General features: G+C 46.9%; 1 protein-coding gene across 1 annotated transcript in view; it reads left to right on the top strand.

Annotated features, from left to right (window-relative positions):
- wnt3a (wingless-type MMTV integration site family, member 3A) overlaps positions 1-27,600 on the top strand; it is a 40,461-nt gene that overhangs the window by 7,366 nt on the left and 5,495 nt on the right. Inside the window, exons 2-3 of the mRNA XM_029641909.2 lie at positions 1,951-2,189; positions 27,308-27,573. Coding sequence (XP_029497769.2) covers positions 1,951-2,189; positions 27,308-27,573 — 505 coding nt within the window. The remainder of the gene's footprint in view (positions 1-1,950; positions 2,190-27,307; positions 27,574-27,600) is intronic.

Below are 27,600 nucleotides of genomic sequence, written 5' to 3'. Positions count from 1 at the left end.
GGATCACCAGATTACTGTCATCAATAGCAGCCTTAGTGTCGACTGATGTTACTGCAGAAGGAGCTGTTGAATGGTGTGCCAAGAAGTCACTTGTTGCTACTATGCGGCAGTTACCTTGCCAATGACAATAGGAAGTCAGCTATTAAATCAAATGTTATGTTATGGCCGTTACATAATATGTTTATATTCATGGTGAATTGATTAATATAACAATCCCATTCATAGAATGAGGTTTGTCCAAACCCAGCACATCTATGAGCTGTATCTACCTGAGCTGACAAGATTGGATAGTAATTTAAATGGAATTAACCCCAACTCACCCACTCTAGTACGGTGGAAGAGGATGAATGGATATAAATGGAACATGGTGGCTAGATCAAAACAGAGTGATGGGATGAGAGGAGCAGAGCAGAGCAGAGCAGAGAAACTGTGAGTGAGGAGTGAAGGACACATACTGTATGTAACAAGCTTCATGTGGAAGTGTCATGAGAGTGGTCTGAGTATATCTTCTTAATATACTGTAATAATACATGAGTACAGTAGGATATCAACTAAACGGCCATATTGTGGTATGGATAATGGAACTGTGTCCTAAACAATGGCCGCCTTGGGGACAATAAAGTTAATATGCTGCTGTTAGAATATAGCGGCCATAAATTGATCTAATTTCATGGCCACTGTACAAAACAGTGGAAATGCAAACTGACTGGAGCCAGATTGACTGGTGCCTTTCCTACCTTCTTTAGATCAAACAATTACAGCATGCTGTTGAAAAGTCTTCTACAAAAGTACTAGGATGACATAACACGAGATGACACAGCAGGGGACTAGTTGTCACGGTTCGATGGTTATGAGCGATGTAAACACCTCAATTGAGACACACACAAAAACACAGCGAGAAAGATATAATCAGGGAACAATCAAGTTTGCACTTGTTGCAACCCAGAATCCCCATCCTCAAAGGGAGGGGACGATGAGGATGGATGGATATATAATTAATACATACCTCTGAAGTCCCAGTGTACATTTGCACTCTCATTACCCTAAGCCAAGGGTAAATAAAAAAAGGTTGTGGTTCTCTGTAATAACAAGGTGTCGTTTCAAAGTTCTCAACCTAGAGGTCTATGAACCACTTGGGGTTCACTGGGGACTTTCATCTTTCCCCATGGCCCTGCTTTGTTACCTCTGGAGTATAGGATTGAGACTGTTTTAAATCCACACAAAGGCCAGGTGGTTACAGAGGGGATAGATGCAGGGATAAGGCATGGATGCTTAATGGTAGCATCTGATACACCAACCTGGTCTCAGAGCATTTCATATTATTCTGTAACACTCCATTTAGTATTATATGTTTAGTTTCATATGGTATGTATTAATTTGTGGATGTCTATCAACCATCTCGTATGATATGTTATGAAATACAATTCGTATTATATGTTACAAATTTGCCAAACGTATTATATGCAACAAATTCTAGGTAGGTGGCTAGCTGGCTAACGTTAGCTTGGCTAGGGGTTAGTGTAAGGTTAGGGTTAAGCTTAGGAATTAGGTTAACGAGTTAAAGTTAGGGTTATGGGAAGGATTAGCTAAAAGTGTTAAGGTTAGGGTTAGGAGAAGGGTTAGCTAAAAGGGTTAAGGCTATGGTTAGCTAACATGCTAAGTAGTTGCAAAATCGCTAAAAAGTAGTAAGTAGTTGAAAAGTTGCTAATTAGCTAAAATGCTAAAGTTGTCCATGATGAGATTCGAACTAGATCCTAGATTTTCGCATTATATGCCCACCCATCCATGGGTTTACATTTTGTATGTTACATCTAGTCTATGAGACCATGCTGGATACACACGCACACACACTGCACATACACACTGCATACACGCGCAAACAGAGATAGAGAGAGAAACACACACTCAGTATATCATGGCACTAACCCGCCTCCTGTCTCCCCCATGCAGGTCCCTAGCGGTGGGCCACCAGTACTCGTCCCTGGGCTCCCAGCCCATCCTGTGTGGCTCCATCCCTGGCCTGGTGCCCAAACAGCTGCGATTCTGCCGAAACTACGTGGAGATCATGCCTAGTGTGGCCGAGGGGGTGAAGATCGGCATCCAGGAGTGCCAGCACCAATTCAGGGGCCGCCGCTGGAACTGTACCACCATCAACGACAAGGCCATCTTTGGACCAGTGCTTGACAAAGGTAACATACCGTAATACCCCTAAAAGACAACACAGGTTACACTCATAAAACAGTGCAAGCTAGCCATCTTTGGACCAGTGCTTGACAAAGGTAACATACCGTAATACCCCTAAAAGACAACACAGGTTACACTCATAAAACAGTGCAAGCTAGCCATCTTTGGACCAGTGCTTGACAAAGGTAACATACTGTAATACCCCTAAAAGACAACACAGGTTACACTCATAAAACAGTGCAAGCTAGCCATCTTTGGACCAGTGCTTGACAAAGGTAACATACCGTAATACCCCTAAAAGACAACACAGGTTACACTCAGAAAACAGTGCAAGCTAGCCATCTTTGGACCAGGGCTGGACAAATGTAAGAACATATCTTGAGAGGAAAAGGCACTGTAATAAAACAGTGCAGCCTTGCCCAATGGTATTATTCCTACTGAGTGGGCTACTCATCTCCAGAACAGGAAGGCTGTGGGTGACGTGCCTACAATCTACATTTAATAACACTTAACTGTGAGAATCATGTCTAAAACCAGTTGAATTGTTGAGGGACTTGGCTACATTGGAAATAACTTTCTTTGTGCTGTACAGCACAGGTGGCAACCAAATTGCATGAACTGCATGACTTGAATACCTTGAAGTGAGTGTTTTCCCCATAGCTACCTGTTCCCATGTTCTTGGAAGAATACTAGTGTACTATAATAATTTCCTTGTCTGTCAATGTTGGTTATGCTTGGCATGTCAAATGACAAATGATAGCTAACCCTGTCTCAACTGAACCTCTATCACTCACTTTACTGAAGGCTGCCACCTGTGTTGATATTCAGAGAGTTTAAGAGCATTATGTTGTTAGTTGTTGTTATCATGTAGTTAAACAAGCAAGAAAAGTTGTTACTCCATTCTGCTGCAGTGTGTGTGTGTGTGTGTGTGTGTGTGTGTGTGTGTGTGTGTGTGTGTGTGTGTGTGTGTGTGTGTGTGTGTGTGTGTGTGTGTGTGTGTGTGTGTGTGTATCATATGCACTTAAAATCCTTGTTCAAATAGACTTGAGAGACTCCTTCAGCTATGAGCAGTGTAAACCGATGAAATGATGTGTGTATACACTTTGGGTGGAGAACGTTGTCTTTTGTTGGGATTTTCTCTAGAAGGGAATCCCCTTTAAGCCCCCCCCTTCAATGTGAGGAGTGTAAAATAAGGATAAAGACAGATAACTTACATTAAATTCAAAATTCTATTTGATATGAAGTTAACCAATGAATAACCCATATTTTACAAAAACATTTTTGTAGCTGTATCATTCAGCTGTGATATCATGAAGTTAGTGTTTTTTTCTGTCTGCACATGTTTGCACCGTGACCCCAGGATTGTTGCCAGTAGTCAGGGATAGAGAGATGAGGTGAGAGGAGCATGGAGGGGTGATGGAAAAGAGAGGGGGGAGGAGGAAAAAGAGGGAGGGGGTCTAAACCTGTCAACTGGGTCTGGAAAAGACTGATGTTTACTATAGTGGGAGGTGGGGTTAGTTGGGGCAATTGCTTTTAATAAACTCTTGAGCCAGTTGTTCCATTGATAGAGAAGGCTTGAGCTCAAGTAGGTGGGTAATGATAGGGGTTCACAGTCCCTGGCCCCATTGTGGTGTAAATACCTCCACATCTCCCCATGGCTTCTCTCCCTCCTTGTCTATATTGCAGGGCCACTGTGTGGAAAGGGGAGGCGGGGAGGCAGGCGGCCGGGCCAGGCTACTCTTGGGTTTTGGGCTGGGGGGGGCTTTAGTAAATCATTTTGATTGGATTAAGGTCAGTGAAGCCCTTAATAACGTGAGAGGTCAAAGTGGTTGGATTAAGTGTCTTTGTCAGGGTCCGGGGAGAGTGACTGGCGGGGGCTCAGGGCCTTTTGATAGGGGAGAAGTTTCTCATTTCATTTGCTTTGATTGATGCTTGTATTTGTCTTTGGATTCTGGGCCATTGTCCCCCGGCACGGCCAGTGTCTGTTCTGTTTGTCAGCCGTGCAGATGGATGTGTGTTTGTTTCCTCCTCAGGCCTTTTTAGTGGGAGAAAAGCTGAAAGGAACAGTAGGCCTCAAAAGCTTTGCACCTATCTGTTACAGTAGTTAGTCTACTATTGCCAATACCTTGTCCTAACCAGCTCATTGGCAGACGTCTCCCTGAACATCTAACAAGCAAAGATGAGTAAAGATCAGGGCTCAAGTTTGTTCCTTCAGATACCTAACCTACTGTATACACCATCACTAGGTAGGAAAAGGATGAATGAAGGCAATAATTTGCGATATATAATGGACTTGACAGAGGATAAAGTTATTTAAATATGCACACAGGTTATAGAATGCCTTGAAACATTAAGTGGAAAACATGTTTGGATTTTGAAACATTTTGTTGCAGGTTCTGGCAACAACCTGTTGTACTGATCATGCCCTCTCTCACTCACACTATCTCTCTCTTTATTCAGTACACATCAAACAAACAGTATCATGCAGATGTTGTGTTATGCAAGATTTCTACGTAGTATTAACATCTACAAAGATTTTGCATCTACAAGGTTTTTCCATGATTTGTTTACTTGAATACATGTGGAACCGTCCATATCCGATAAGCATGACAGAGAATATGGGCAGCCAGTGATCCTCCTGATCTCTCTCTCTCTCTCTCTCTCTCTCTCTCTCTCTCTCTCTCTCTGTCTCTCTCTCTCTCTCTCTGTCTCTGTCTCTGTCTCTCTCTCTCTCTCTGTCTCTCTCTCACCTTCTCGCTCTCTCTTTTGCTCTCTCTGTCTCTCTCTCTCTCTCTCTCGCTCACTCTCTCGCTCTCTCTCTCTCTCTCTGTCTCTCTCTCTCTCTCTCTCTCTCTCTGTCTCTGTCTCTCTCTCTCTCTCTGTCTCTCTCTCACCTTCTCGCTCTCTCTTTTGCTCTCTCTGTCTCTCTCTCACTCTCTCGCTCTCTCTCTCTCTCTCTGTCTCTGTCTCTCTCTCTCTCTCTCTCTCTCTCTCTCTCTCTGTCTCACTCTCTCGCTCTCTCTCTCTGTCTCTCGCTCTCTCTTTCTCTCTGTCTATCTCTTATGCTCTCTCTCTTTGTCTCTCGCTCGCTATTTCTCTCTCTCTCTCTCTCTGTCTCTGTCTCTGTCTCTTTCTATTTCTCTCGCTCACTCTCTCTCTCTCTCTCTCTCTCTCTCTCTCTCTCTTGCTCACTCTTTCTCTGTCTCTGTCACTCTCTCTCTCTCGCTCACTCTCGCTCACACTCGCGCTCTCTCTCTCTGTCTCTATCTCTGTGTCTCGCTCTCTGTCTCCGTCTCTCTCTCTCTCCTGCCCTGCCCCCCTCACAGTGCCTAGCATACCTCCAGGCTATGTCTGCGTCAGCACTCATTAATTTACATTAACCAGTGTCAAAACATGCACCGCTGGAATCTGCCTGTGATGAAAGGGAAGGCAGACTGTGCAGGTGTTCTCAGTGTGTGAAAAGTCCTCACAAGGATAGTAAATCAAGGAACATTTTGACAAGTGGGGACATTTTGCCAGTCCCCACAAGGAAAAAGGCTAGGTTTAGCGTTTTTTTTAGAGTTAGGTTTAGCGTTACGGTTACATTTAGGATTAGGGTTAGAATTAGGGTTAGGTGTTAGGGTTAGGAGTTAGGATTTGGGTTAGGGGTTTGGGGTAAAGGTTAGGCTAAGTTAAGGGTTACGGGTTATGGAAAATAGGATTTTGAATGGGTATCAATTGTTTGGTCTCCACAAGGATAGTAAAACAAATGTGTGTGTGTCGGACTCGGACAGGGTGTGCTTTGGGGAGCTCGCTCGGCACACTTGGCAGAGTAGGAGGAGTATAGGACATTGCAGCAGGGCTGCAGCCAAACCCTAGCCTAGTGTGAGTCATAGAAATGCTTAGAACAGGGAATGCCAACGAGAGTGGACTGGACAGACAGTCACACGAACCCAGACACAAAAGCTCTGTTTCACAGGTATAAACATGCACTGTTAGTCACCCCAGTGGATTAAATGGGTGAAAAGGATGTGTCTCTGATACAATAGGTCTCCATTATGTAAAAGTGGATATGATAGGGACACGTGTGCTTACAATGAGTTTGATCAATAGTCTGTGGCATTGTCCCGATAGTGAATTATAGTTCAGCTACAGTAGTTTTGTTCATGTGGTCTCACAGCTTCGCAGTTTTGACTTTATTGTACTGCAATACTATTGAGAATAATGTGCAACTGGACAACCATAGCCACAAGGCTTGGGAAATCAGGATGTTTGTACTTGCTTTAGGGACTGATATACCCACAATAACCCTGATAAATGTCTTAGATGGAAAATACATGGAAGATATACATAAAGGCAGTGCATCTGCTTCTATAATCTAGGTATATTCTATATGCACTGTATGTTTTTCTCCTTGTTACTTCATGCCTAAACTAAATCAAACAGGGAAAAGGCCATTCACTGAATTCAGGTTACGACCCCTGACCTCAGGATGAGAAAGTGTTACAATTTAGGATGTGCTAAGAGGACCCTGCTTTTCATAAAGTGCATGTTTCTCCATGCTGGGGGAGGTGAGGTTAGTGCACCGGTATATCATTAACTCTGGCTAAGAAAGAAAGAAGGGGTGTGGTAAATGGAGTTGATGGGGGACCTTAGCTCCGCTCCCCACTGGGCGCTGCTCGAAGCACAATATCTCCGCAACCATGAGATTAAGCCGGGAGAGAAAGCGCTTTTCCCCATTCACACGCCCTTTAGATTGTTTTATTAAACCATTTGAATAGGGATTTCCCAGTCTGCCGACATGCGGGGTCTGGACAACGCATAGTTCTCTGTTGCTATGACTTAACTTGGTCCCCACTAATCACTGGCAAGGGCAGATTTCATATAAAATATCTGGGGCCATTGTGGGGCTAACGCAGTGTGACAGTGGCAACACAATAGGGGATTCAGCCCCCCAGCAGGTCGTAGGGACCACTTGCCATGCCAGGGTCCGGCAAAGTAGGGTGGGGGGGGCAATGTCACAAACAATCAGTCCACTTAGACTAGGCACCCCCCGACACATTCTTTTCCCAGGTAAGCCCTGGTCTGTCCCAGCCACCACCCACAGTCATCACTAGTTATCACAGTCATAAACCCCACCTATTTCTTAAATGGATCTTCTTAAAATGTGATTTTAAAGCTAACCTTAACCACACTGCTAACCTTGTTTTTGTTTTCATGAATATTTACGATATAGCCAATTTTGACGTTGTGTCTGTGGTAACTAGTGGAAACCACCACCAATGTTTTTCTCATCTTGTCCCTAGATAATCTTATTTTCCATCATCCCTCCATTTCTCCCTTCCCCTTTATTTGCTCTGCGGAATCCTTGTCAGTTAGCCACAAGGGTTTGCCCCACGGTTTATTGGCTTCCTGATAATAAAAGTGGAAGACTCAGTGGTTTTAAATTGAAGTAGAAGTGGCGCCCTCTCAAGCTTTAGACCATTCACACCTCCGACTACCAACCACCACCTAGTGACTGCTTCAGGGTCAAAATTAAATGAGCTGACATTAGTCAAATTCTATCTGTTTCAAAGGAAGGAAGGCATTTTCTGATGGGGTTCAACTTGGTACAGTCCTGCTAACGGAGTACAGTCCTGCTAAGGGAGTACAGTCCTGCTAAGGGAGTACAGTCCTGCTAAGGGAGTACAGTCCTTCCAAGGGAGTACAGTCCTGCCAAGGGAGTACAGTCCTGCTAAGGGAGTACAGTCCTGCTAAGGGAGAACAGTCCTGCCAAGGGAGTACAGTCCTGCTAAGGGAGTACAGTCCTGCCAAGGGAGTACAGTCCTTCTAAGGGAGTACAGTCCTGCTAAGGGAGAACAGTCCTGCCAAGGGAGTACAGTCCTGCTAAGGGAGTACAGTCCTGCCAAGGGAGTACAGTCCTGCTAATAGTGCTTGGTACAACCCTGTTAACGGTGTACAGTCCTGCTAAAGGAGTACAGTCCTGCTAATAGTGCTTGGTACAGTCCTGCTAATAGTGCTTGGTACAGTCCTGCTAATAGTGCTTGGTACAGTCCTGCTAATAGTGCTTGGTACAGTCCTGCTAAGGGAGTACAGTCCTGCTAATAGTGCTTTGTACAATCCTGCTAAGGGAGTACAGTCCTGCTAATAGTGCTTGGTACAGTCCTGCTAAGGGAGTACAGTCCTGCTAATAGTGCTTGGTACAGTCCTGCTAAGGGAGTACAGTCCTGCTAAGGGAGTACAGTCCTGCTAACGGAGTACAGTCCTGCTAAGGGAGTACAGTCCTGCCAAGGGAGTACAGTCCTGCTAATAGTGCTTGGTACAGTCCTGCTAAGGGAGTAAAATCCTGCTAGTAGTGCTTGGTACAGTCCTGCTAAGGGAGTACAGTCCTGCTAATAGTGCTTGGTACAGTCCTGCTAAGGGAGTAAAATCCTGCTAATAGTGCTTGGTACAGTCCTGCTAAGGGAGTACAGGCCTGCTAATAGTGCTTGGTACAGTCCTGCTAATAGTGCTTGGTACAATCCTGCTAAGGGAGTACAGTCCTGCTAATAGTGCTTGGTACTATCCTGCTAAAGGAATACAGTCCTGCTAATAGTGCTTGGTACAGTCCTGCTAAAGGAGTACAGTCCTGCTAATAGTGCTTGGTACAGTCCTGCTAAAGGAGTACAGTCCTGCTAAAGGAGTACAGTCCTGCTAAAAGAGTACAGTCCTGCTAAGGGAGTACAGTCCGGCCAAGGGAGTAAAGTCCTGCTAAAGGAGTACAGTCCTGCTAAGGGAGTACAGTCCTGCTAATAATGCTTGGTAAAGTCCTGCTAAGGGAGTACAGTCCTGCTAATAGTGCTTGGTACAGTCCTGCTAAGGGAGTACAGTCCAGCTAATAGTGCTTGGCACAGTCCTGCTAAGGGATTACAGTCCTGCTAAAGGAGTACAGTCCTTCCAAGGGAGTACAGTCCTGCCAAGGGAGTACAGTCCTGCCAAGGGAGTACAGTCCTGCTAAGGGAGTACAGTCCTGCTAAGGGAGAACAGTCCTGCCAAGGGAGTACAGTCCTGCTAAGGGAGTACAGTCCTGCCAAGGGAGTACAGTCCTTCTAAGGGAGTACAGTCCTGCTAAGGGAGAACAGTCCTGCCAAGGGAGTACAGTCCTGCTAAGGGAGTACAGTCCTGCCAAGGGAGTACAGTCCTGCTAATAGTGCTTGGTACAACCCTGTTAACGGTGTACAGTCCTGCTAAAGGAGTACAGTCCTGCTAATAGTGCTTGGTACAGTCCTGCTAATAGTGCTTGGTACAGTCCTGCTAATAGTGCTTGGTACAGTCCTGCTAATAGTGCTTGGTACAGTCCTGCTAAGGGAGTACAGTCCTGCTAATAGTGCTTTGTACAATCCTGCTAAGGGAGTACAGTCCTGCTAATAGTGCTTGGTACAGTCCTTAAGGGAGTACAGTCCTGCTAATAGTGCTTGGTACAGTCCTGCTAAGGGAGTACAGTCCTGCTAAGGAGTACAGTCCTGCTAACGGAGTACAGTCCTGCTAAGGGAGTACAGTCCTGCCAAGGGAGTACAGTCCTGCTAATAGTGCTTGGTACAGTCCTGCTAAGGGAGTAAAATCCTGCTAGTAGTGAGTACAGTCCTGCTAAGGGAGTACAGTCCTGCTAATAGTGCTTGGTACAGTCCTGCTAAGGGAGTAAAATCCTGCTAATAGTGCTTGGTACAGTCCTGCTAAGGGAGTACAGGCCTGCTAATAGTGCTTGGTACAGTCCTGCTAATAGTGCTTGGTACAATCCTGCTAAGGAGTACAGTCCTGCTAATAGTGCTTGGTACTATCCTGCTAAAGGAATACAGTCCTGCTAATAGTGCTTGGTACAGTCCTGCTAAAGGAGTACAGTCCTGCTAATAGTGCTTGGTACAGTCCTGCTAAAGGAGTACAGTCCTGCTAAAGGAGTACAGTCCTGCTAAAAGAGTACAGTCCTGCCAAGGGAGTACAGTCCTGCCAAGGGAGTACAGTCCTGCTAAGGGAGTACAGTCCTGCTAAGGGAGTACAGTCCTGCTAATAATGCTTGGTAAAGTCCTGCTAAGGGAGTACAGTCCTGCTAATAGTGCTTGGTACAGTCCTGCTAAGGGAGTACAGTCCAGCTAAGAGTGCTTGGCACAGTCCTGCTAAGGGATTACAGTCCTGCTAAAGGAGTACAGTCCTTCCAAGGGAGTACAGTCCTGCCAAGGGAGTACAGTCCTGCCAAGGGAGTACAGTCCTGCTAAGGGAGTACAGTCCCTAAGGAGAACAGTCCTAAGGGAGTACAGTCCTGCTAAGGGAGTACAGTCCTGCCAAGGGAGTACAGTCCTTCTAAGGGAGTACAGTCCTGCTAAGGGAGAACAGTCCTGCCAAGGGAGTACAGTCCTGCTAAGGGAGTACAGTCCTACCAAGGGAGTACAGTCCTGCTAATAGTGCTTGGTACAACCCTGTTAACGGTGTACAGTCCTGCTAAAGGAGTACAGTCCTGCTAATAGTGCTTGGTACAGTCCTGCTAATAGTGCTTGGTACAGTCCTGCTAATAGTGCTTGGTACAGTCCTGCTAATAGTGCTTGGTACAGTCCTGCTAAGGGAGTACAGTCCTGCTAATAGTGCTTTGTACAATCCTTAAGGAGTACAGTCCTGCTAATAGTGCTTGGTACAGTCCTGCTAAGGGAGTACAGTCCTGCTAATAGTGCTTGGTACAGTCCTGCTAAGGGAGTACAGTCCTGCTAAGGGAGTACAGTCCTGCTAACGGAGTACAGTCCTGCTAAGGGAGTACAGTCCTGCCAAGGGAGTACAGTCCTGCTAATAGTGCTTGGTACAGTCCTGCTAAGGGAGTAAAATCCTGCTAGTAGTGCTTGGTACAGTCCTGCTAAGGGAGTACAGTCCTGCTAATAGTGCTTGGTACAGTCCTGCTAAGGGAGTAAAATCCTGCTAATAGTGCTTGGTCCAGTCCTGCTAAGTACAGGCCTGCTAATAGTGCTTGGTACAGTCCTGCTAATAGTGCTTGGTACAATCCTGCTAAGGGAGTACAGTCCTGCTAATAGTGGAGTACAGTCCTGCTAAGGGAGTACAGTCCTGCTAAAGGTACAGTCCTGCTAAGGGAGTACAGTCCTGCAAGGAGTACAGTCCTGCTAATAGCTTGGTACAGTCCTGCTAAGGGAGTACAGTCCTGCTAAGGGAGTACAGTCCTGCTAAAGTGGAGTACAGTCCTGCTAAGGGAGTAAAGTCCTGCTAATAGTGCTTGGTACAGTCCTGCTAAGGGAGTACAGTCCTGCTAATAGTGCTTGGTACAGTCCTGCTAATAGTGCTTGGTACAGTCCTGCTAAGGGAGTACAGTCCTGCTAAGTGCTTGGTACAGTCCTGCTAAAGGAGTACAGTCCTGCTAATAGTGCTTGGTACAGTCCTGCTAAAGTGAGTACAGTCCTGCTAATAGTGCTTGGTACAGTCCTGCTAAGGGAGTACAGTCCGGCCAAGGGAGTAAAGTCCTGCTAAAGGAGTACAGTCCTGCTAAGGGAGTACAGTCCTGCTAATAATGCTTGGTAAAGTCCTGCTAAGGGAGTACAGTCCTGCTAATAGTGCTTGGTACAGTCCTGCTAAGGGAGTACAGTCCAGCTAATAGTGCTTGGCACAGTCCTGCTAAGGGATTACAGTCCTGCTAAAGGAGTACAGTCCTGCTAATAGTGCTTGGTACAGTCCTGCTAAGGGAGTACAGTCCTGCTAAGGGAGTACAGTCCTGCTAAGGGAGTACAGTCCGGCTAATAGTGCTTGATACAGTCCTGCTAAGGGAGTACAGTCCTGCTAAGGGAGTACAGTCCGGCTAATAGTGCTTGATACAGTCCTGCTAAGGGAGTACAGTCCTGCTAAGGGAGTACAGTCCTTCTAAGGGAGTACAGTCCTGCTAAGGGAGTACAGTCCTGCTAAGTACAGGAGTACAGTCCTGCTAATAGTGCTTGGTACACAGTCCTGCTAATAGTGCTTGGTACAGTCCTGCTAATAGTGCTTGGTACAATCCCCTTAAGGGATTACAGTCCTGCTAATAGTCTTGGTACAGTCCTGCTAAGGGAGTTCAGTCCTTCTAAGGGAGTACAGTCCTGCTAGGGAGTACAGTCCTGCTAAGGGATTACTACAGTCCTGCTAAGGGAGTACAGTCCTGCTAAGGGATTACTACATTCCTGCTAAGGGAGTACAGTCCTGCTAAGGTAGTACAGTCCTGCTAAGGGAGTACAGGCCTGCTAATAGTGCTTGGTACAGTCCTGCTAATAGTGCTTGGTACAATCCTGCTAAGGGAGTACAGTCCTGCTAATAGTGCTTGGTACTATCCTGCTAAAGGAATACAGTCCTGCTAATAGTGCTTGGTACAGTCCTGCTAAAGGAGTACAGTCCTGCGAATAGTGCTTGGTACAGTCCTGCTAAAGGAGTACAGTCCTGCTAAAGGAGTACAGTCCGGCCAAGGGAGTAAAGTCCTGCTAAAGGAGTACAGTCCTGCTAAGGGAGTACAGTCCTGCTAATAATGCTTGGTACAGTCCTGCTAAGGGAGTACAGTCCTGCTAATAGTGCTTGGTACAGTCCTGCTAAGGGAGTACAGTCCTGCTAAGGGAGTACAGTCCGGCTAATAGTGCTTGATACAGTCCTGCTAAGGGAGTACAGTCCTGCTAAGGGAGTACAGTCCGGCTAATAGTGCTTGATACAGTCCTGCTAAGGGAGTACAGTCCTGCTAAGGGAGTACAGTCCTTCTAAGGGAGTACAGTCCTGCTAAGGGAGTACAGTCCTACTAAGGGAGTACAGTCCGGCTAATAGTGCTTGATACAGTCCTGCTAAGGGAGTACAGTCCTGCTAAGGGAGTACAGTCCTTCTAAGGGAGTACAGTCCTGCTAAGGGAGTACAGTCCTGCTAATAGTGCTTGGTACAGTCCTGCTAATAGTGCTTGGTACAATCCCCTTAAGGGATTACAGTCCTGCTAATAGTCTTGGTACAGTCCTGCTAAGGGAGTTCAGTCCTTCTAAGGGATTACTACAGTCCTGCTAAGGGAGTACAGTCCTGCTAAGGGATTACTACAGTCCTGCTAAGGGAGTACAGTCCTGCTAAGGGATTACTACATTCCTGCTAAGGGAGTACAGTCCTGCTAAGGTAGTACAGTCCTGCTAAGGGAGTACAGGCCTGCTAATAGTGCTTGGTACAGTCCTGCTAATAGTGCTTGGTACAATCCTGCTAAGGGAGTACAGTCCTGCTAATAGTGCTTGGTACTATCCTGCTAAAGGAATACAGTCCTGCTAATAGTGCTTGGTACAGTCCTGCTAAAGGAGTACAGTCCTGCGAATAGTGCTTGGTACAGTCCTGCTAAAGGAGTACAGTCCTGCTAAAGGAGTACAGTCCGGCCAAGGGAGTAAAGTCCTGCTAAAGGAGTACAGTCCTGCTAAGGGAGTACAGTCCTGCTAATAGTGCTTGGTACAGTCCTGCTAAGGGAGTACAGTCCAGCTAATAGTGCTTGGCACAGTCCTGCTAAGGGATTACAGTCCTGCTAAAGGAGTACAGTCCTGCTAATAGTGCTTGGTACAGTCCTGCTAAGGGAGTACAGTCCTGCTAAGGGAGTACAGTCCTTCCAAGGGAGTACAGTCCTGCCAAGGGAGTACAGTCCTGCTAAGGGAGTACAGTCCTGCTAAGGGAGAACAGTCCTGCCAAGGGAGTACAGTCCTGCTAAGGGAGTACAGTCCTGCCAAGGGAGTACAGTCCTTCTAAGGGAGTACAGTCCTGCTAAGGGATAACAGTCCTGCCAAGGGAGTACAGTCCTGCTAAGGGAGTACGGTCCTGCCAAGGGAGTACAGTCCTGCTAATAGTGCTTGGTACAACCCTGTTAACGGAGTACAGTCCTGCTAAAGGAGTACAGTCCTGCTAATAGTGCTTGGTACAGTCCTGCTAATAGTGCTTGGTACAGTCCTGCTAATAGTGCTTGGTACAGTCCTGCTAATAGTGCTTGGTACAGTCCTGCTAAGGGAGTACAGTCCTGCTAATAGTGCTTTGTACAATCCTGCTAAGGGAGTACAGTCCTGCTAATAGTGCTTGGTACAGTCCTGCTAAGGGAGTACAGTCCTGCTAATAGTGCTTGGTACAGTCCTGCTAAGGGAGTACAGTCCTGCTAAGGGAGTACAGTCCTGCTAACGGAGTACAGTCCTGCTAAGGGAGTACAGTCCTGCCAAGGGAGTACAGTCCTGCTAATAGTGCTTGGTACAGTCCTGCTAAGGGATTAAAATCCTGCTAGTAGTGCTTGGTACAGTCCTGCTAAGGGAGTACAGTCCTGCTAATAGTGCTTGGTACAGTCCTGCTAAGGGAGTAAAATCCTGCTAATAGTGCTTGGTACAGTCCTGCTAAGGGAGTACAGGCCTGCTAATAGTGTTTGGTACAGTCCTGCTAATAGTGCTTGGTACAATCCTGCTAAGGGAATACAGTCCTGCTAATAGTGCTTGGTACTATCCTGCTAAAGGAATACAGTCCTGCTAATAGTGCTTGGTACAGTCCTGCTAAAGGAGTACAGTCCTGCTAATAGTGCTTGGTACAGTCCTGCTAAAGGAGTACAGTCCTGCTAAAGGAGTACAGTCCTGCTAAAAGAGTACAGTCCTGCTAAGGGAGTACAGTCCGGCCAAGGGAGTAAAGTCCTGCTAAAGGAGTACAGTCCTGCTAAGGGAGTACAGTCCTGCTAATAATGCTTGGTACAGTCCTGCTAAGGGATTACAGTCCTGCTAATAGTGCTTGGTACAGTCCTGCTAAGGGAGTACAGTCCAGCTAATAGTGCTTGGCACAGTCCTGCTAAGGGATTACAGTCCTGCTAAAGGAGTACAGTCCTGCTAATAGTGCTTGGTACAGTCCTGCTAAGGGAGTACAGTCCTGCTAAGGGAGTACAGTCCTGCTAAGGGAGTACAGTCCGGCTAATAGTGCTTGATACAGTCCTGCTAAGGGAGTACAGTCCTGCTAAGGGAGTACAGTCCTGCTAAGGGAGTACAGTCCGGCTAATAGTGCTTGATACAGTCCTGCTAAGGGAGTACAGTCCTGCTAAGGGAGTACAGTCCTTCTAAGGGAGTACAGTCCTGCTAAGGGAGTACAGTCCTACTAAGGGAGTACAGTCCGGCTAATAGTGCTTGATACAGTCCTGCTAAGGGAGTACAGTCCTGCTAAGGGAGTACAGTCCTTCTAAGGGAGTACAGTCCTGCTAAGGGAGTACAGTCCTGCTAATAGTGCTTGGTACAGTCCTGCTAATAGTGCTTGGTACAATCCTCTTAAGGGATTACAGTCCTGCTAATAGTCTTGGTACAGTCCTGCTAAGGGAGTTCAGTCCTTCTAAGGGATTACTACAGTCCTGCTAAGGGAGTACAGTCCTGCTAAGGGATTACTACAGTCCTGCTAAGGGAGTACAGTCCTGCTAAGGGATTACTACATTCCTGCTAAGGGAGTACAGTCCTGCTAAGGTAGTACAGTCCTGCTAAGGGAGTACAGTCCTGCTAATAGTGCTTGGTACAGTCCTGCTAATAGTGTTGGTACAGTCCTGCTAAGGGAGTAAAATCCTGCTAATAGTGCTTGGTACAGTCCTGCTAAGGGAGTACAGTCCTGCTAATGGAATTACAGTCCTGCTAAGGGATTACAGTCCTGCTAATAGTGCTTGATACAGTCCTGCTGATAGTGCTTGGTACAGTCCTGCTAAGGGAGTAAAATCCTGCTAGTAGTGCTTGGTACAGTCCTGCTAAGGGAGTACAGTCCTGCTAATAGTGCTTGGTACAGTCGTGCTAAGGGAGTAAAATCCTGCTAATAGTGCTTGGTACAGTCCTGCTAAGGGAGTACAGGCCTGCTAATAGTGCTTGGTACAGTCCTGCTAATAGTGCATGGTACAATCCTGCTAAAAGAGTACAGTCCTGCTAAGGGAGTACAGTCCGGCCAAGGGAGTAAAGTCCTGCTAAAGGAGTACAGTCCTGCTAAGGGAGTACAGTCCTGCTAATAGTGCTTGGTACAGTCCTGCTAAGGGATTACTACATTCCTGCTAAGGGAGTACAGTCCTGCTAAGGTAGTACAGTCCTGCTAAGGGAGTACAGTCCTGCTAATAGTGCTTGGTACAGTCCTGCTAATAGTGTTGGTACAGTCCTGCTAAGGGAGTAAAATCCTGCTAATAGTGCTTGGTACAGTCCTGCTAAGGGAGTACAGTCCTGCTAATAGTGCTTGATACAGTCCTGCTGATAGTGCTTGGTACAGTCCTGCTAAGGGAGTAAAATCCTGCTAATAGTGCTTGGTACAGTCCTGCTAAGGGAGTACAGTCCTGCTAAGGGAATTACAGTCCTGCTAAGGGATTACAGTCCTGCTAATAGTGCTTGATACAGTCCTGCTGATAGTGCTTGGTACAGTCCTGCTAAGGGAGTACAGTCCTGCTAATAGTGCTTGGTACAGTCCTGCTAAGGGAGTAAAATCCTGCTAATAGTGCTTGGTACAGTCCTGCTAAGGGAGTACAGGCCTGCTAATAGTGCTTGGTACAGTCCTGCTAATAGTGCTTGGTACTATCCTGCTAAAGGAATACAGTCCTGCTAATAGTGCTTGGTACAGTCCTGCTAAAGGAGTACAGTCCTGCTAATAGTGCTTGGTACAGTCCTGCTAAAGGAGTACAGTCCTGCTAAAGGAGTACAGTCCTGCTAAAAGAGTACAGTCCTGCTAAGGGAGTACAGTCCGGCCAAGGGAGTAAAGTCCTGCTAAAGGAGTACAGTCCTGCTAAGGGAGTACAGTCCTGCTAATAATGCTTGGTACAGTCCTGCTAAGGGAGTACAGTCCTGCCAATAGTGCTTGGTACAGTCCTGCTAAGGGAGTACAGTCCAGCTAATAATGCTTGGCACAGTCCTGCTAAGGGATTACAGTCCTGCTAAAGGAGTACAGTCCTGCTAATAGTGTTTGGTACAGTCCTGCCAAGGGGTACAGTCCTTCTAAGGGAGTACAGTCCTGCTAAGGGAGAACAGTCCTGCCAAGGGAGTACAGTCCTGCTAAGGAGTACAGTCCTGCCAAGGGAGTACAGTCCTGCTAATAGTGCTTGGTACAACCCTGTTAACGGAGTACAGTCCTGCTAAAGGAGTACAGTCCTGCTAATAGTGCTTGGTACAGTCCTGCTAATAGTGCTTGGTACAGTCCTGCTAATAGTGCTTGGTACAGTCCTGCTAATAGTGCTTGGTACAGTCCTGCTAAGGGAGTACAGTCCTGCTAATAGTGCTTTGTACAATCCTGCTAAGGGAGTACAGTCCTGCTAATAGTGCTTGGTACAGTCTTGCTAAGGGAGTACAGTCCTGCTAATAGTGCTTGGTACAGTCCTGCTAAGGGAGTACAGTCCAGCTAATAATGCTTGGCACAGTCCTGCTAAGGGATTACAGTCCTGCTAAAGGAGTATAGTCCTGCTAATAGTGTTTGGTACAGTCCTGCCAAGGGAGTACAGTCCTTCTAAGGGAGTACAGTCCTGCTAAGGGAGAACAGTCCTGCCAAGCGAGTACAGTCCTGCTAAGGGAGTACAGTCCTGCCAAGGGAGTACAGTCCTGCTAATAGTGCTTGGTACAACCCTGTTAACGGAGTACAGTCCTGCTAAAGGAGTACAGTCCTGCTAATAGTGCTTGGTACAGTCCTGCTAATAGTGCTTGGTACAGTCCTGCTAATAGTGCTTGGTACAGTCCTGCTAATAGTGCTTGGTACAGTCCTGCTAAGGGAGTACAGTCCTGCTAATAGTGCTTTGTACAATCCTGCTAAGGGAGTACAGTCCTGCTAATAGTGCTTGGTACAGTCCTGCTAAGGGAGTACAGTCCTGCTAATAGTGCTTGGTACAGTCCTGCTAAGGGAGTACAGTCCTGCTAAGGGAGTACAGTCCTGCTAACGGAGTACAGTCCTGCCAAGGGAGTACAGTCCTGCTAATAGTGCTTGGTACAGTCCTGCTAAGGGATTAAAATCCTGCTAGTAGTGCTTGGTACAGTCCTGCTAAGGGAGTACAGTCCTGCTAATAGTGCTTGGTACAGTCCTGCTAAGGGAGTAAAATCCTGCTAATAGTGCTTGGTACAGTCCTGCTAAGGGAGTACAGGCCTGCTAATAGTGTTTGGTACAGTCCTGCTAATAGTGCTTGGTACAATCCTGCTAAGGGAATACAGTCCTGCTAATAGTGCTTGGTACTATCCTGCTAAAGGAATACAGTCCTGCTAATAGTGCTTGGTACAGTCCTGCTAAAGGAGTACAGTCCTGCTAATAGTGCTTGGTACAGTCCTGCTAAAGGAGTACAGTCCTGCTAAAGGAGTACAGTCCTGCTAAAAGAGTACAGTCCTGCTAAGGGAGTACAGTCCGGCCAAGGGAGTAAAGTCCTGCTAAAGGAGTACAGTCCTGCTAAGGGAGTACAGTCCTGCTAATAATGCTTGGTACAGTCCTGCTAAGGGATTACAGTCCTGCTAATAGTGCTTGGTACAGTCCTGCTAAGGGAGTACAGTCCAGCTAATAGTGCTTGGCACAGTCCTGCTAAGGGATTACAGTCCTGCTACAGGAGTACAGTCCTGCTAATAGTGCTTGGTACAGTCCTGCTAAGGGAGTACAGTCCTGCTAAGGGAGTACAGTCCTGCTAAGGGAGTACAGTCCGGCTAATAGTGCTTGATACAGTCCTGCTAAGGGAGTACAGTCCTGCTAAGGGAGTACAGTCCTGCTAAGGGAGTACAGTCCGGCTAATAGTGCTTGATACAGTCCTGCTAAGGGAGTACAGTCCTGCTAAGGGAGTACAGTCCTTCTAAGGGAGTACAGTCCTGCTAAGGGAGTACAGTCCTACTAAGGGAGTACAGTCCGGCTAATAGTGCTTGATACAGTCCTGCTAAGGGAGTACAGTCCTGCTAAGGGAGTACAGTCCTTCTAAGGGAGTACAGTCCTGCTAAGGGAGTACAGTCCTGCTAATAGTGCTTGGTACAGTCCTGCTAATAGTGCTTGGTACAATCCTCTTAAGGGATTACAGTCCTGCTAATAGTCTTGGTACAGTCCTGCTAGGGAGTTCAGTCCTTCTAAGGGATTACTACAGTCCTGCTAAGGGAGTACAGTCCTGCTAAGGGATTACTACAGTCCTGCTAAGGGAGTACAGTCCTGCTAAGGGATTACTACATTCCTGCTAAGGGAGTACAGTCCTGCTAAGGTAGTACAGTCCTGCTAAGGGAGTACAGTCCTGCTAATAGTGCTTGGTACAGTCCTGCTAATAGTGTTGGTACAGTCCTGCTAAGGGAGTAAAATCCTGCTAATAGTGCTTGGTACAGTCCTGCTAAGGGAGTACAGTCCTGCTAATGGAATTACAGTCCTGCTAAGGGATTACAGTCCTGCTAATAGTGCTTGATACAGTCCTGCTGATAGTGCTTGGTACAGTCCTGCTAAGGGAGTAAAATCCTGCTAGTAGTGCTTGGTACAGTCCTGCTAAGGGAGTACAGTCCTGCTAATAGTGCTTGGTACAGTCGTGCTAAGGGAGTAAAATCCTGCTAATAGTGCTTGGTACAGTCCTGCTAAGGGAGTACAGGCCTGCTAATAGTGCTTGGTACAGTCCTGCTAATAGTGCATGGTACAATCCTGCTAAGGGAGTACAGTCCTGCTAATAGTGCTTGGTACTATCCTGCTAAAGGAATACAGTCCTGCTAATAGTGCTTGGTACAGTCCTGCTAAAGGAGTACAGTCCTGCTAATAGTGCTTGGTACAGTCCTGCTAAAGGAGTACAGTCCTGCTAAAGGAGTACAGTCCTGCTAAAAGAGTACAGTCCTGCTAAGGGAGTACAGTCCGGCCAAGGGAGTAAAGTCCTGCTAAAGGAGTACAGTCCTGCTAAGGGAGTACAGTCCTGCTAATAGTGCTTGGTACAGTCCTGCTAAGGGAGTACAGTCCAGCTAATAATGCTTGGCACAGTCCTGCTAAGGGATTACAGTCCTGCTAAAGGAGTACAGTCCTGCTAATAGTGTTTGGTACAGTCCTGCCAAGGGAGTACAGTCCTTCTAAGGGAGTACAGTCCTGCTAAGGGAGAACAGTCCTGCCAAGGGAGTACAGTCCTGCTAAGGGAGTACAGTCCTGCCAAGGGAGTACAGTCCTGCTAATAGTGCTTGGTACAACCCTGTTAACGGAGTACAGTCCTGCTAAAGGAGTACAGTCCTGCTAATAGTGCTTGGTACAGTCCTGCTAATAGTGCTTGGTACAGTCCTGCTAATAGTGCTTGGTACAGTCCTGCTAATAGTGCTTGGTACAGTCCTGCTAAGGGAGTACAGTCCTGCTAATAGTGCTTTGTACAATCCTGCTAAGGGAGTACAGTCCTGCTAATAGTGCTTGGTACAGTCCTGCTAAGGGAGTACAGTCCTGCTAATAGTGCTTGGTACAGTCCTGCTAAGGGAGTACAGTCCTGCTAAGGGAGTACAGTCCTGCCAAGGGAGTACAGTCCTGCTAATAGTGCTTGGTACAGTCCTGCTAAGGGAGTAAAATCCTGCTAGTAGTGCTTGGTACAGTCCTGCTAAGGGAGTACAGTCCTGCTAATAGTGCTTGGTACAGTCCTGCTAAGGGAGTAAAATCCTGCTAATAGTGCTTGGTACAGTCCTGCTAAGGGAGTACAGGCCTGCTAATAGTGCTTGGTACAGTCCTGCTAATAGTGCTTGGTACAATCCTGCTAAGGGAGTACAGTCCTGCTAATAGTGCTTGGTACTATCCTGCTAAAGGAATACAGTCCTGCTAATAGTGCTTGGTACAGTCCTGCTAAAGGAGTACAGTCCTGCTAATAGTCTTGGTACAGTCCTGCTAAGGGAGTTCAGTCCTTCTAAGGGATTACTACAGTCCTGCTAAGGGAGTACAGTCCTGCTAAGGGATTACTACAGTCCTGCTAAGGGAGTACAGTCCTGCTAAGGGATTACTACATTCCTGCTAAGGGAGTACAGTCCTGCTAAGGTAGTACAGTCCTGCTAAGGGAGTACAGTCCTGCTAATAGTGCTTGGTACAGTCCTGCTAATAGTGTTGGTACAGTCCTGCTAAGGGAGTAAAATCCTGCTAATAGTGCTTGGTACAGTCCTGCTAAGGGAGTACAGTCCTGCTAAGGGAATTACAGTCCTGCTAAGGGATTACAGTCCTGCTAATAGTGCTTGATACAGTCCTGCTGATAGTGTTTGGTACAGTCCTGCTAAGGGAGTAAAATCCTGCTAGTAGTGCTTGGTACAGTCCTGCTAAGGGAGTACAGTCCTGCTAATAGTGCTTGGTACAGTCCTGCTAAGGGAGTAAAAGCCTGCTAATAGTGCTTGGTACAGTCCTGCTAAGGGAGTACAGGCCTGCTAATAGTGCTTGGTACAGTCCTGCTAATAGTGCTTGGTACAGTCCTGCTAAAGGAGTACAGTCCTGCTAATAGTCTTGGTACAGTCCTGCTAAGGGAGTTCAGTCCTTCTAAGGGATTACTACAGTCCTGCTAAGGGAGTACAGTCCTGCTAAGGGATTACTACAGTCCTGCTAAGGGAGTACAGTCCTGCTAAGGGATTACTACATTCCTGCTAAGGGAGTACAGTCCTGCTAAGGTAGTACAGTCCTGCTAAGGGAGTACAGTCCTGCTAATAGTGCTTGGTACAGTCCTGCTAATAGTGTTGGTACAGTCCTGCTAAGGGAGTAAAATCCTGCTAATAGTGCTTGGTACAGTCCTGCTAAGGGAGTACAGTCCTGCTAAGGGAATTACAGTCCTGCTAAGGGATTACAGTCCTGCTAATAGTGCTTGATACAGTCCTGCTGATAGTGCTTGGTACAGTCCTGCTAAGGGAGTAAAATCCTGCTTGTAGTGCTTGGTACAGTCCTGCTAAGGGAGTACAGTCCTGCTAATAGTGCTTGGTACAGTCCTGCTAAGGGAGTAAAATCCTGCTAATAGTGCTTGGTACAGTCCTGCTCAGGGAGTACAGGCCTGCTAATAGTGCTTGGTACAGTCCTGCTAATAGTGCTTGGTACAGTCCTGCTAAAGGAGTACAGTCCTGCTAATAGTCTTGGTACAGTCCTGCTAAGGGAGTTCAGTCCTTCTAAGGGATTACTACAGTCCTGCTAAGGGAGTACAGTCCTGCTAAGGGATTACTACAGTCCTGCTAAGGGAGTACAGTCCTGCTAAGGGATTACTACATTCCTGCTAAGGGAGTACAGTCCTGCTAAGGTAGTACAGTCCTGCTAAGGGAGTACAGTCCTGCTAATAGTGCTTGGTACAGTCCTGCTAATAGTGTTGGTACAGTCCTGCTAAGGGAGTAAAATCCTGCTAATAGTGCTTGGTACAGTCCTGCTAAGGGAGTACAGTCCTGCTAATGGAATTACAGTCCTGCTAAGGGATTACAGTCCTGCTAATAGTGCTTGATACAGTCCTGCTGATAGTGCTTGGTACAGTCCTGCTAAGGGAGTAAAATCCTGCTAATAGTGCTTGGTACAGTCCTGCTAAGGGAGTACAGTCCTGCTAAGGGAATTACAGTCCTGCTAAGGGATTACAGTCCTGCTAATAGTGCTTGATACAGTCCTGCTGATAGTGCTTGGTACAGTCCTGCTAAGGGAGTACAGTCCTGCTAATAGTGCTTGGTACAGTCCTGCTAAGGGAGTAAAATCCTGCTAATAGTGCTTGGTACAGTCCTGCTAAGGGAGTACAGGCCTGCTAATAGTGCTTGGTACAGTCCTGCTAATAGTGCTTGGTACTATCCTGCTAAAGGAATACAGTCCTGCTAATAGTGCTTGGTACAGTCCTGCTAAAGGAGTACAGTCCTGCTAATAGTGCTTGGTACAGTCCTGCTAAAGGAGTACAGTCCTGCTAAAGGAGTACAGTCCTGCTAAAAGAGTACAGTCCTGCTAAGGGAGTACAGTCCGGCCAAGGGAGTAAAGTCCTGCTAAAGGAGTACAGTCCTGCTAAGGGAGTACAGTCCTGCTAATAATGCTTGGTACAGTCCTGCTAAGGGAGTACAGTCCTGCTAATAGTGCTTGGTACAGTCCTGCTAAGGGAGTACAGTCCAGCTAATAATGCTTGGCACAGTCCTGCTAAGGGATTACAGTCCTGCTAAAGGAGTACAGTCCTGCTAATAGTGTTTGGTACAGTCCTGCCAAGGGAGTACAGTCCTTCTAAGGGAGTACAGTCCTGCTAAGGGAGAACAGTCCTGCCAAGGGAGTACAGTCCTGCTAAGGGAGTACAGTCCTGCCAAGGGAGTACAGTCCTGCTAATAGTGCTTGGTACAACCCTGTTAACGGAGTACAGTCCTGCTAAAGGAGTACAGTCCTGCTAATAGTGCTTGGTACAGTCCTGCTAATAGTGCTTGGTACAGTCCTGCTAATAGTGCTTGGTACAGTCCTGCTAATAGTGCTTGGTACAGTCCTGCTAAGGGAGTACAGTCCTGCTAATAGTGCTTTGTACAATCCTGCTAAGGGAGTACAGTCCTGCTAATAGTGCTTGGTACAGTCTTGCTAAGGGAGTACAGTCCTGCTAATAGTGCTTGGTACAGTCCTGCTAAGGGAGTACAGTCCAGCTAATAATGCTTGGCACAGTCCTGCTAAGGGATTACAGTCCTGCTAAAGGAGTATAGTCCTGCTAATAGTGTTTGGTACAGTCCTGCCAAGGGAGTACAGTCCTTCTAAGGGAGTACAGTCCTGCTAAGGGAGAACAGTCCTGCCAAGCGAGTACAGTCCTGCTAAGGGAGTACAGTCCTGCCAAGGGAGTACAGTCCTGCTAATAGTGCTTGGTACAACCCTGTTAACGGAGTACAGTCCTGCTAAAGGAGTACAGTCCTGCTAATAGTGCTTGGTACAGTCCTGCTAATAGTGCTTGGTACAGTCCTGCTAATAGTGCTTGGTACAGTCCTGCTAATAGTGCTTGGTACAGTCCTGCTAAGGGAGTACAGTCCTGCTAATAGTGCTTTGTACAATCCTGCTAAGGGAGTACAGTCCTGCTAATAGTGCTTGGTACAGTCCTGCTAAGGGAGTACAGTCCTGCTAATAGTGCTTGGTACAGTCCTGCTAAGGGAGTACAGTCCTGCTAAGGGAGTACAGTCCTGCTAACGGAGTACAGTCCTGCTAAGGGAGTAGAGTCCTGCCAAGGGAGTACAGTCCTGCTAATAGTGCTTGGTACAGTCCTGCTAAGGGAGTAAAATCCTGCTAGTAGTGCTTGGTACAGTCCTGCTAAGGGAGTACAGGCCTGCTAATAGTGCTTGGTACAGTCCTGCTAATAGTGCTTGGTACAATCCTGCTAAGGGAGTACAGTCCTGCTAATAGTGCTTGGTACTATCCTGCTAAAGGAATACAGTCCTGCTAATAGTGCTTGGTACAGTCCTGCTAAAGGAGTACAGTCCTGCTAATAGTGCTTGGTACAGTCCTGCTAAAGGAGTACAGTCCTGCTAAAGTAGTACAGTCCTGCTAAAAGAGTACAGTCCTGCTAAGGGAGTACAGTCCGGCCAAGGGAGTAAAGTCCTGCTAAAGGAGTACAGTCCTGCTAAGGGAGTACAGTCCTGCTAAGGGAGTACAGTCCTGCTAAGGGAGTACAGTCCGGCTAATAATGCTTGATACAGTCCTGCTAAGGGAGTACAGTCCTGCTAAGGGAGTACAGTCCTTCTAAGGGAGTACAGTCCTGCTAAGGGAGTACAGTCCTGCTAATAGTGCTTGGTACAGTCCTGCTAATAGTGCTTGGTACAATCCTCTTAAGGGATTACAGTCCTGCTAATAGTCTTGGTACAGTCCTGCTAAGGGAGTTCAGTCCTGCTAAGGGATTACTACCGTCCTGCTAAGGGAGTACAGTCCTGCTAAGGGATTACTACATTCCTGCTAAGGGAGTACAGTCCTGCTAAGGTAGTACAGTCCTGCTAAGGGAGTACAGTCCTGCTAATAGTGCTTGGTACAGTCCTGCTAATAGTGTTGGTACAGTCCTGCTAAGGGAGTAAAATCCTGCTAATAGTGCTTGGTACAGTCCTGCTAAGGGAGTACAGTCCTGCTAAGGGAATTACAGTCCTGCTAAGGGATTACAGTCCTTCTAATAGTGCTTGATACAGTCCTGCTGATAGTGCTTGGTACAGTCCTGCTAAGGGAGTAAAATCCTGCTAGTAGTGCTTGGTACAGTCCTGCTAAGGGAGTACAGTCCTGCTAATAGTGCTTGGTACAGTCCTGCTAAGGGAGTAAAATCCTGCTAATAGTGCTTGGTACAGTCCTGCTAAGGGAGTACAGGCCTGCTAATAGTGCTTGGTACAGTCCTGCTAATAGTGCTTGGTACAGTCCTGCTAAGGGAGTAAAATCCTGCTAATAGTGCTTGGTACAGTCCTGCTAAGGGAGTACAGGCCTGCTAATAGTGCTTGGTACAATCCTGCTAATAGTGCTTGGTACAATCCTGCTAAGGGAGTACAGTCCTGCTAATAGTGCTTGGTACTATCCTGCTAAAGGAATACAGTCCTGCTAATAGTGCTTGGTACAGTCCTGCTAAAGGAGTACAGTCCTGCTAATAGTGCTTGGTACAGTCCTGCTAAGGGAGTACAGTCCAGCTAATAATGCTTGGCACAGTCCTGCTAAGGGATTACAGTCCTGCTAAAGGAGTACAGTCCTGCTAATAGTGTTTGGTACAGTCCTGCTAAGGGAGTACAGTCCTGCTAAGGGAGTACAGTCCTGCTAAGGGAGTACAGTCCGGCTAATAGTGCTTGATACAGTCCTGCTAAGGGATTACAGTCCTGCTAAGGGAGTACAGTCCGGCTAATAGTGCTTGATACAGTCCTGCTAAGGGAGTACAGTCCTGCTAAGGGAGTACAGTCCTGCTAAGGGAGTACAGTCCGGCTAATAGTGCTTGATACAGTCCTGCTAAGGGAGGGTGTGATGGATGCCAGTAAACCTCTGCTGTATCATTGCTTTTAATGCCACTTTTTCCTCAAACTGGTTGAAACCTGCAGCCTGGGAGGAGCTCTCTCTCTCCCGACTCCCTCCCACTTTCTCCCTCTCTTTTCCTCTCCTTGTCCAACTCTCTCACTCTTTCTCTCTTTTTCCCTACCCCGTCTTCCTATTTCTCTCCTCCCTATTGCACTCTCTCTCTCTCCACTCTCCACTCTCATACCATCTCACCCTATCTGTCTCTCTCTGTTGTTGTCATTGTGCAAGACCATACAAGACCTAAGTACATATATCCAACGAATCCTCCCTGTCATAACGGATCCTGTAAAAAGCAGGGACAGTGGAACGTCAACAAGACCTCTGTGAAAAATGGACATGTAAGACACATCCCTGAAACCCTCTCTCTCTCTCTCTCTCTCCCTCTCTCTCTATTTCTCTCTCTCTCTCTCTCTCTCTCTCTCTCTCTCTCTCTCCCTCTCTCTCTCTCTCTCTCTCTCTCTCTCTTTCTTTATTGTCTCCCTGTCTCTTCTCTCTTTATCCCTGTTGTGTCTCAGCCTAGAGTCTTATAGTGAGGCCATTTCCTAACCTTTCAAAAGCTTAATTGAGTCTGTTAATTATAGCCCTGTCAGGCCTGTCTCTTCCTCTCATCTCTCTGGAAGTTCCTGATCTTGATTAGTCATCAGTAAACTATGCCAGATAGACAGAGGCCTCCTTCCCTCTATCCCTTGCTCTCTCTCTCCATCTCTTCCTTCCTCCCACACACAAACATGCACACGCACGCACGTACACACACGCAGGTACACACACGCATGTACACACACGCACATACACACACAGTCAACATAGTCATTCATTCAAGATGTCTATGACATGTTTTCTTTAGAAGGGTTGATGTGTGACATTTACAGTATTATACAGGATTATACAGGACAGAACAGTAGCAGGTGTCAACATCATCATTCTGCAAACAGTGACCTGCATTCCTATGTGCTTGTTGAGATACATTTATGGGTACATTCCAACAAAGTTATTGGTAACAGCAATCGATCATTCTCTGCAGTGCCATGGTTTTAGATGTATAAACCTGTAACCATATCAACTATCCTCATTCATGCTTGAGAAATTTCTCTTTGCTAAGAAGCAATTAGATTTATCACAGTAAGGTACTTAATTGTTACCCAGAAATGATCTGATATTAAAATAAAAATGTCTGCATTGGAACTTTAAAAACGTATGTTGTTGTTCACATCTGTATAATTGATAAATATATCAATCTGACATCTACCTCTCCCTCTCCTTCTCTTTACAGCCACCCGGGAGTCAGCATTCGTTCATGCCATTGCCTCAGCGGGGGTGGCGTTCGCAGTGACGCGGTCCTGCGCCGAGGGCTCAGCCACCATCTGTGGTTGTGACACACTCCACAAGGGCCCACCTGGCGAGGGCTGGAAGTGGGGCGGATGCAGCGAGGATGTGGATTTCGGCAGCATGGTGTCCAGGGAGTTTGCAGACGCCCGTGAGAACCGGCCCGATGCGCGCTCCGCCATGAACCGCCAAAACAACGAGGCGGGACGAACGGTGAGACGTCTTCTCTCTGTATCACTG

Source organism: Oncorhynchus nerka, linkage group LG9b (assembly GCF_034236695.1).
Source record: "Oncorhynchus nerka isolate Pitt River linkage group LG9b, Oner_Uvic_2.0, whole genome shotgun sequence".
In the NCBI taxonomy this organism is placed as follows: Eukaryota; Metazoa; Chordata; class Actinopteri; order Salmoniformes; family Salmonidae; genus Oncorhynchus; species Oncorhynchus nerka.
The sequence above is the reverse complement of the archived record's forward strand: the minus strand, read 5'-3'. Positions and strand labels throughout refer to the sequence as shown.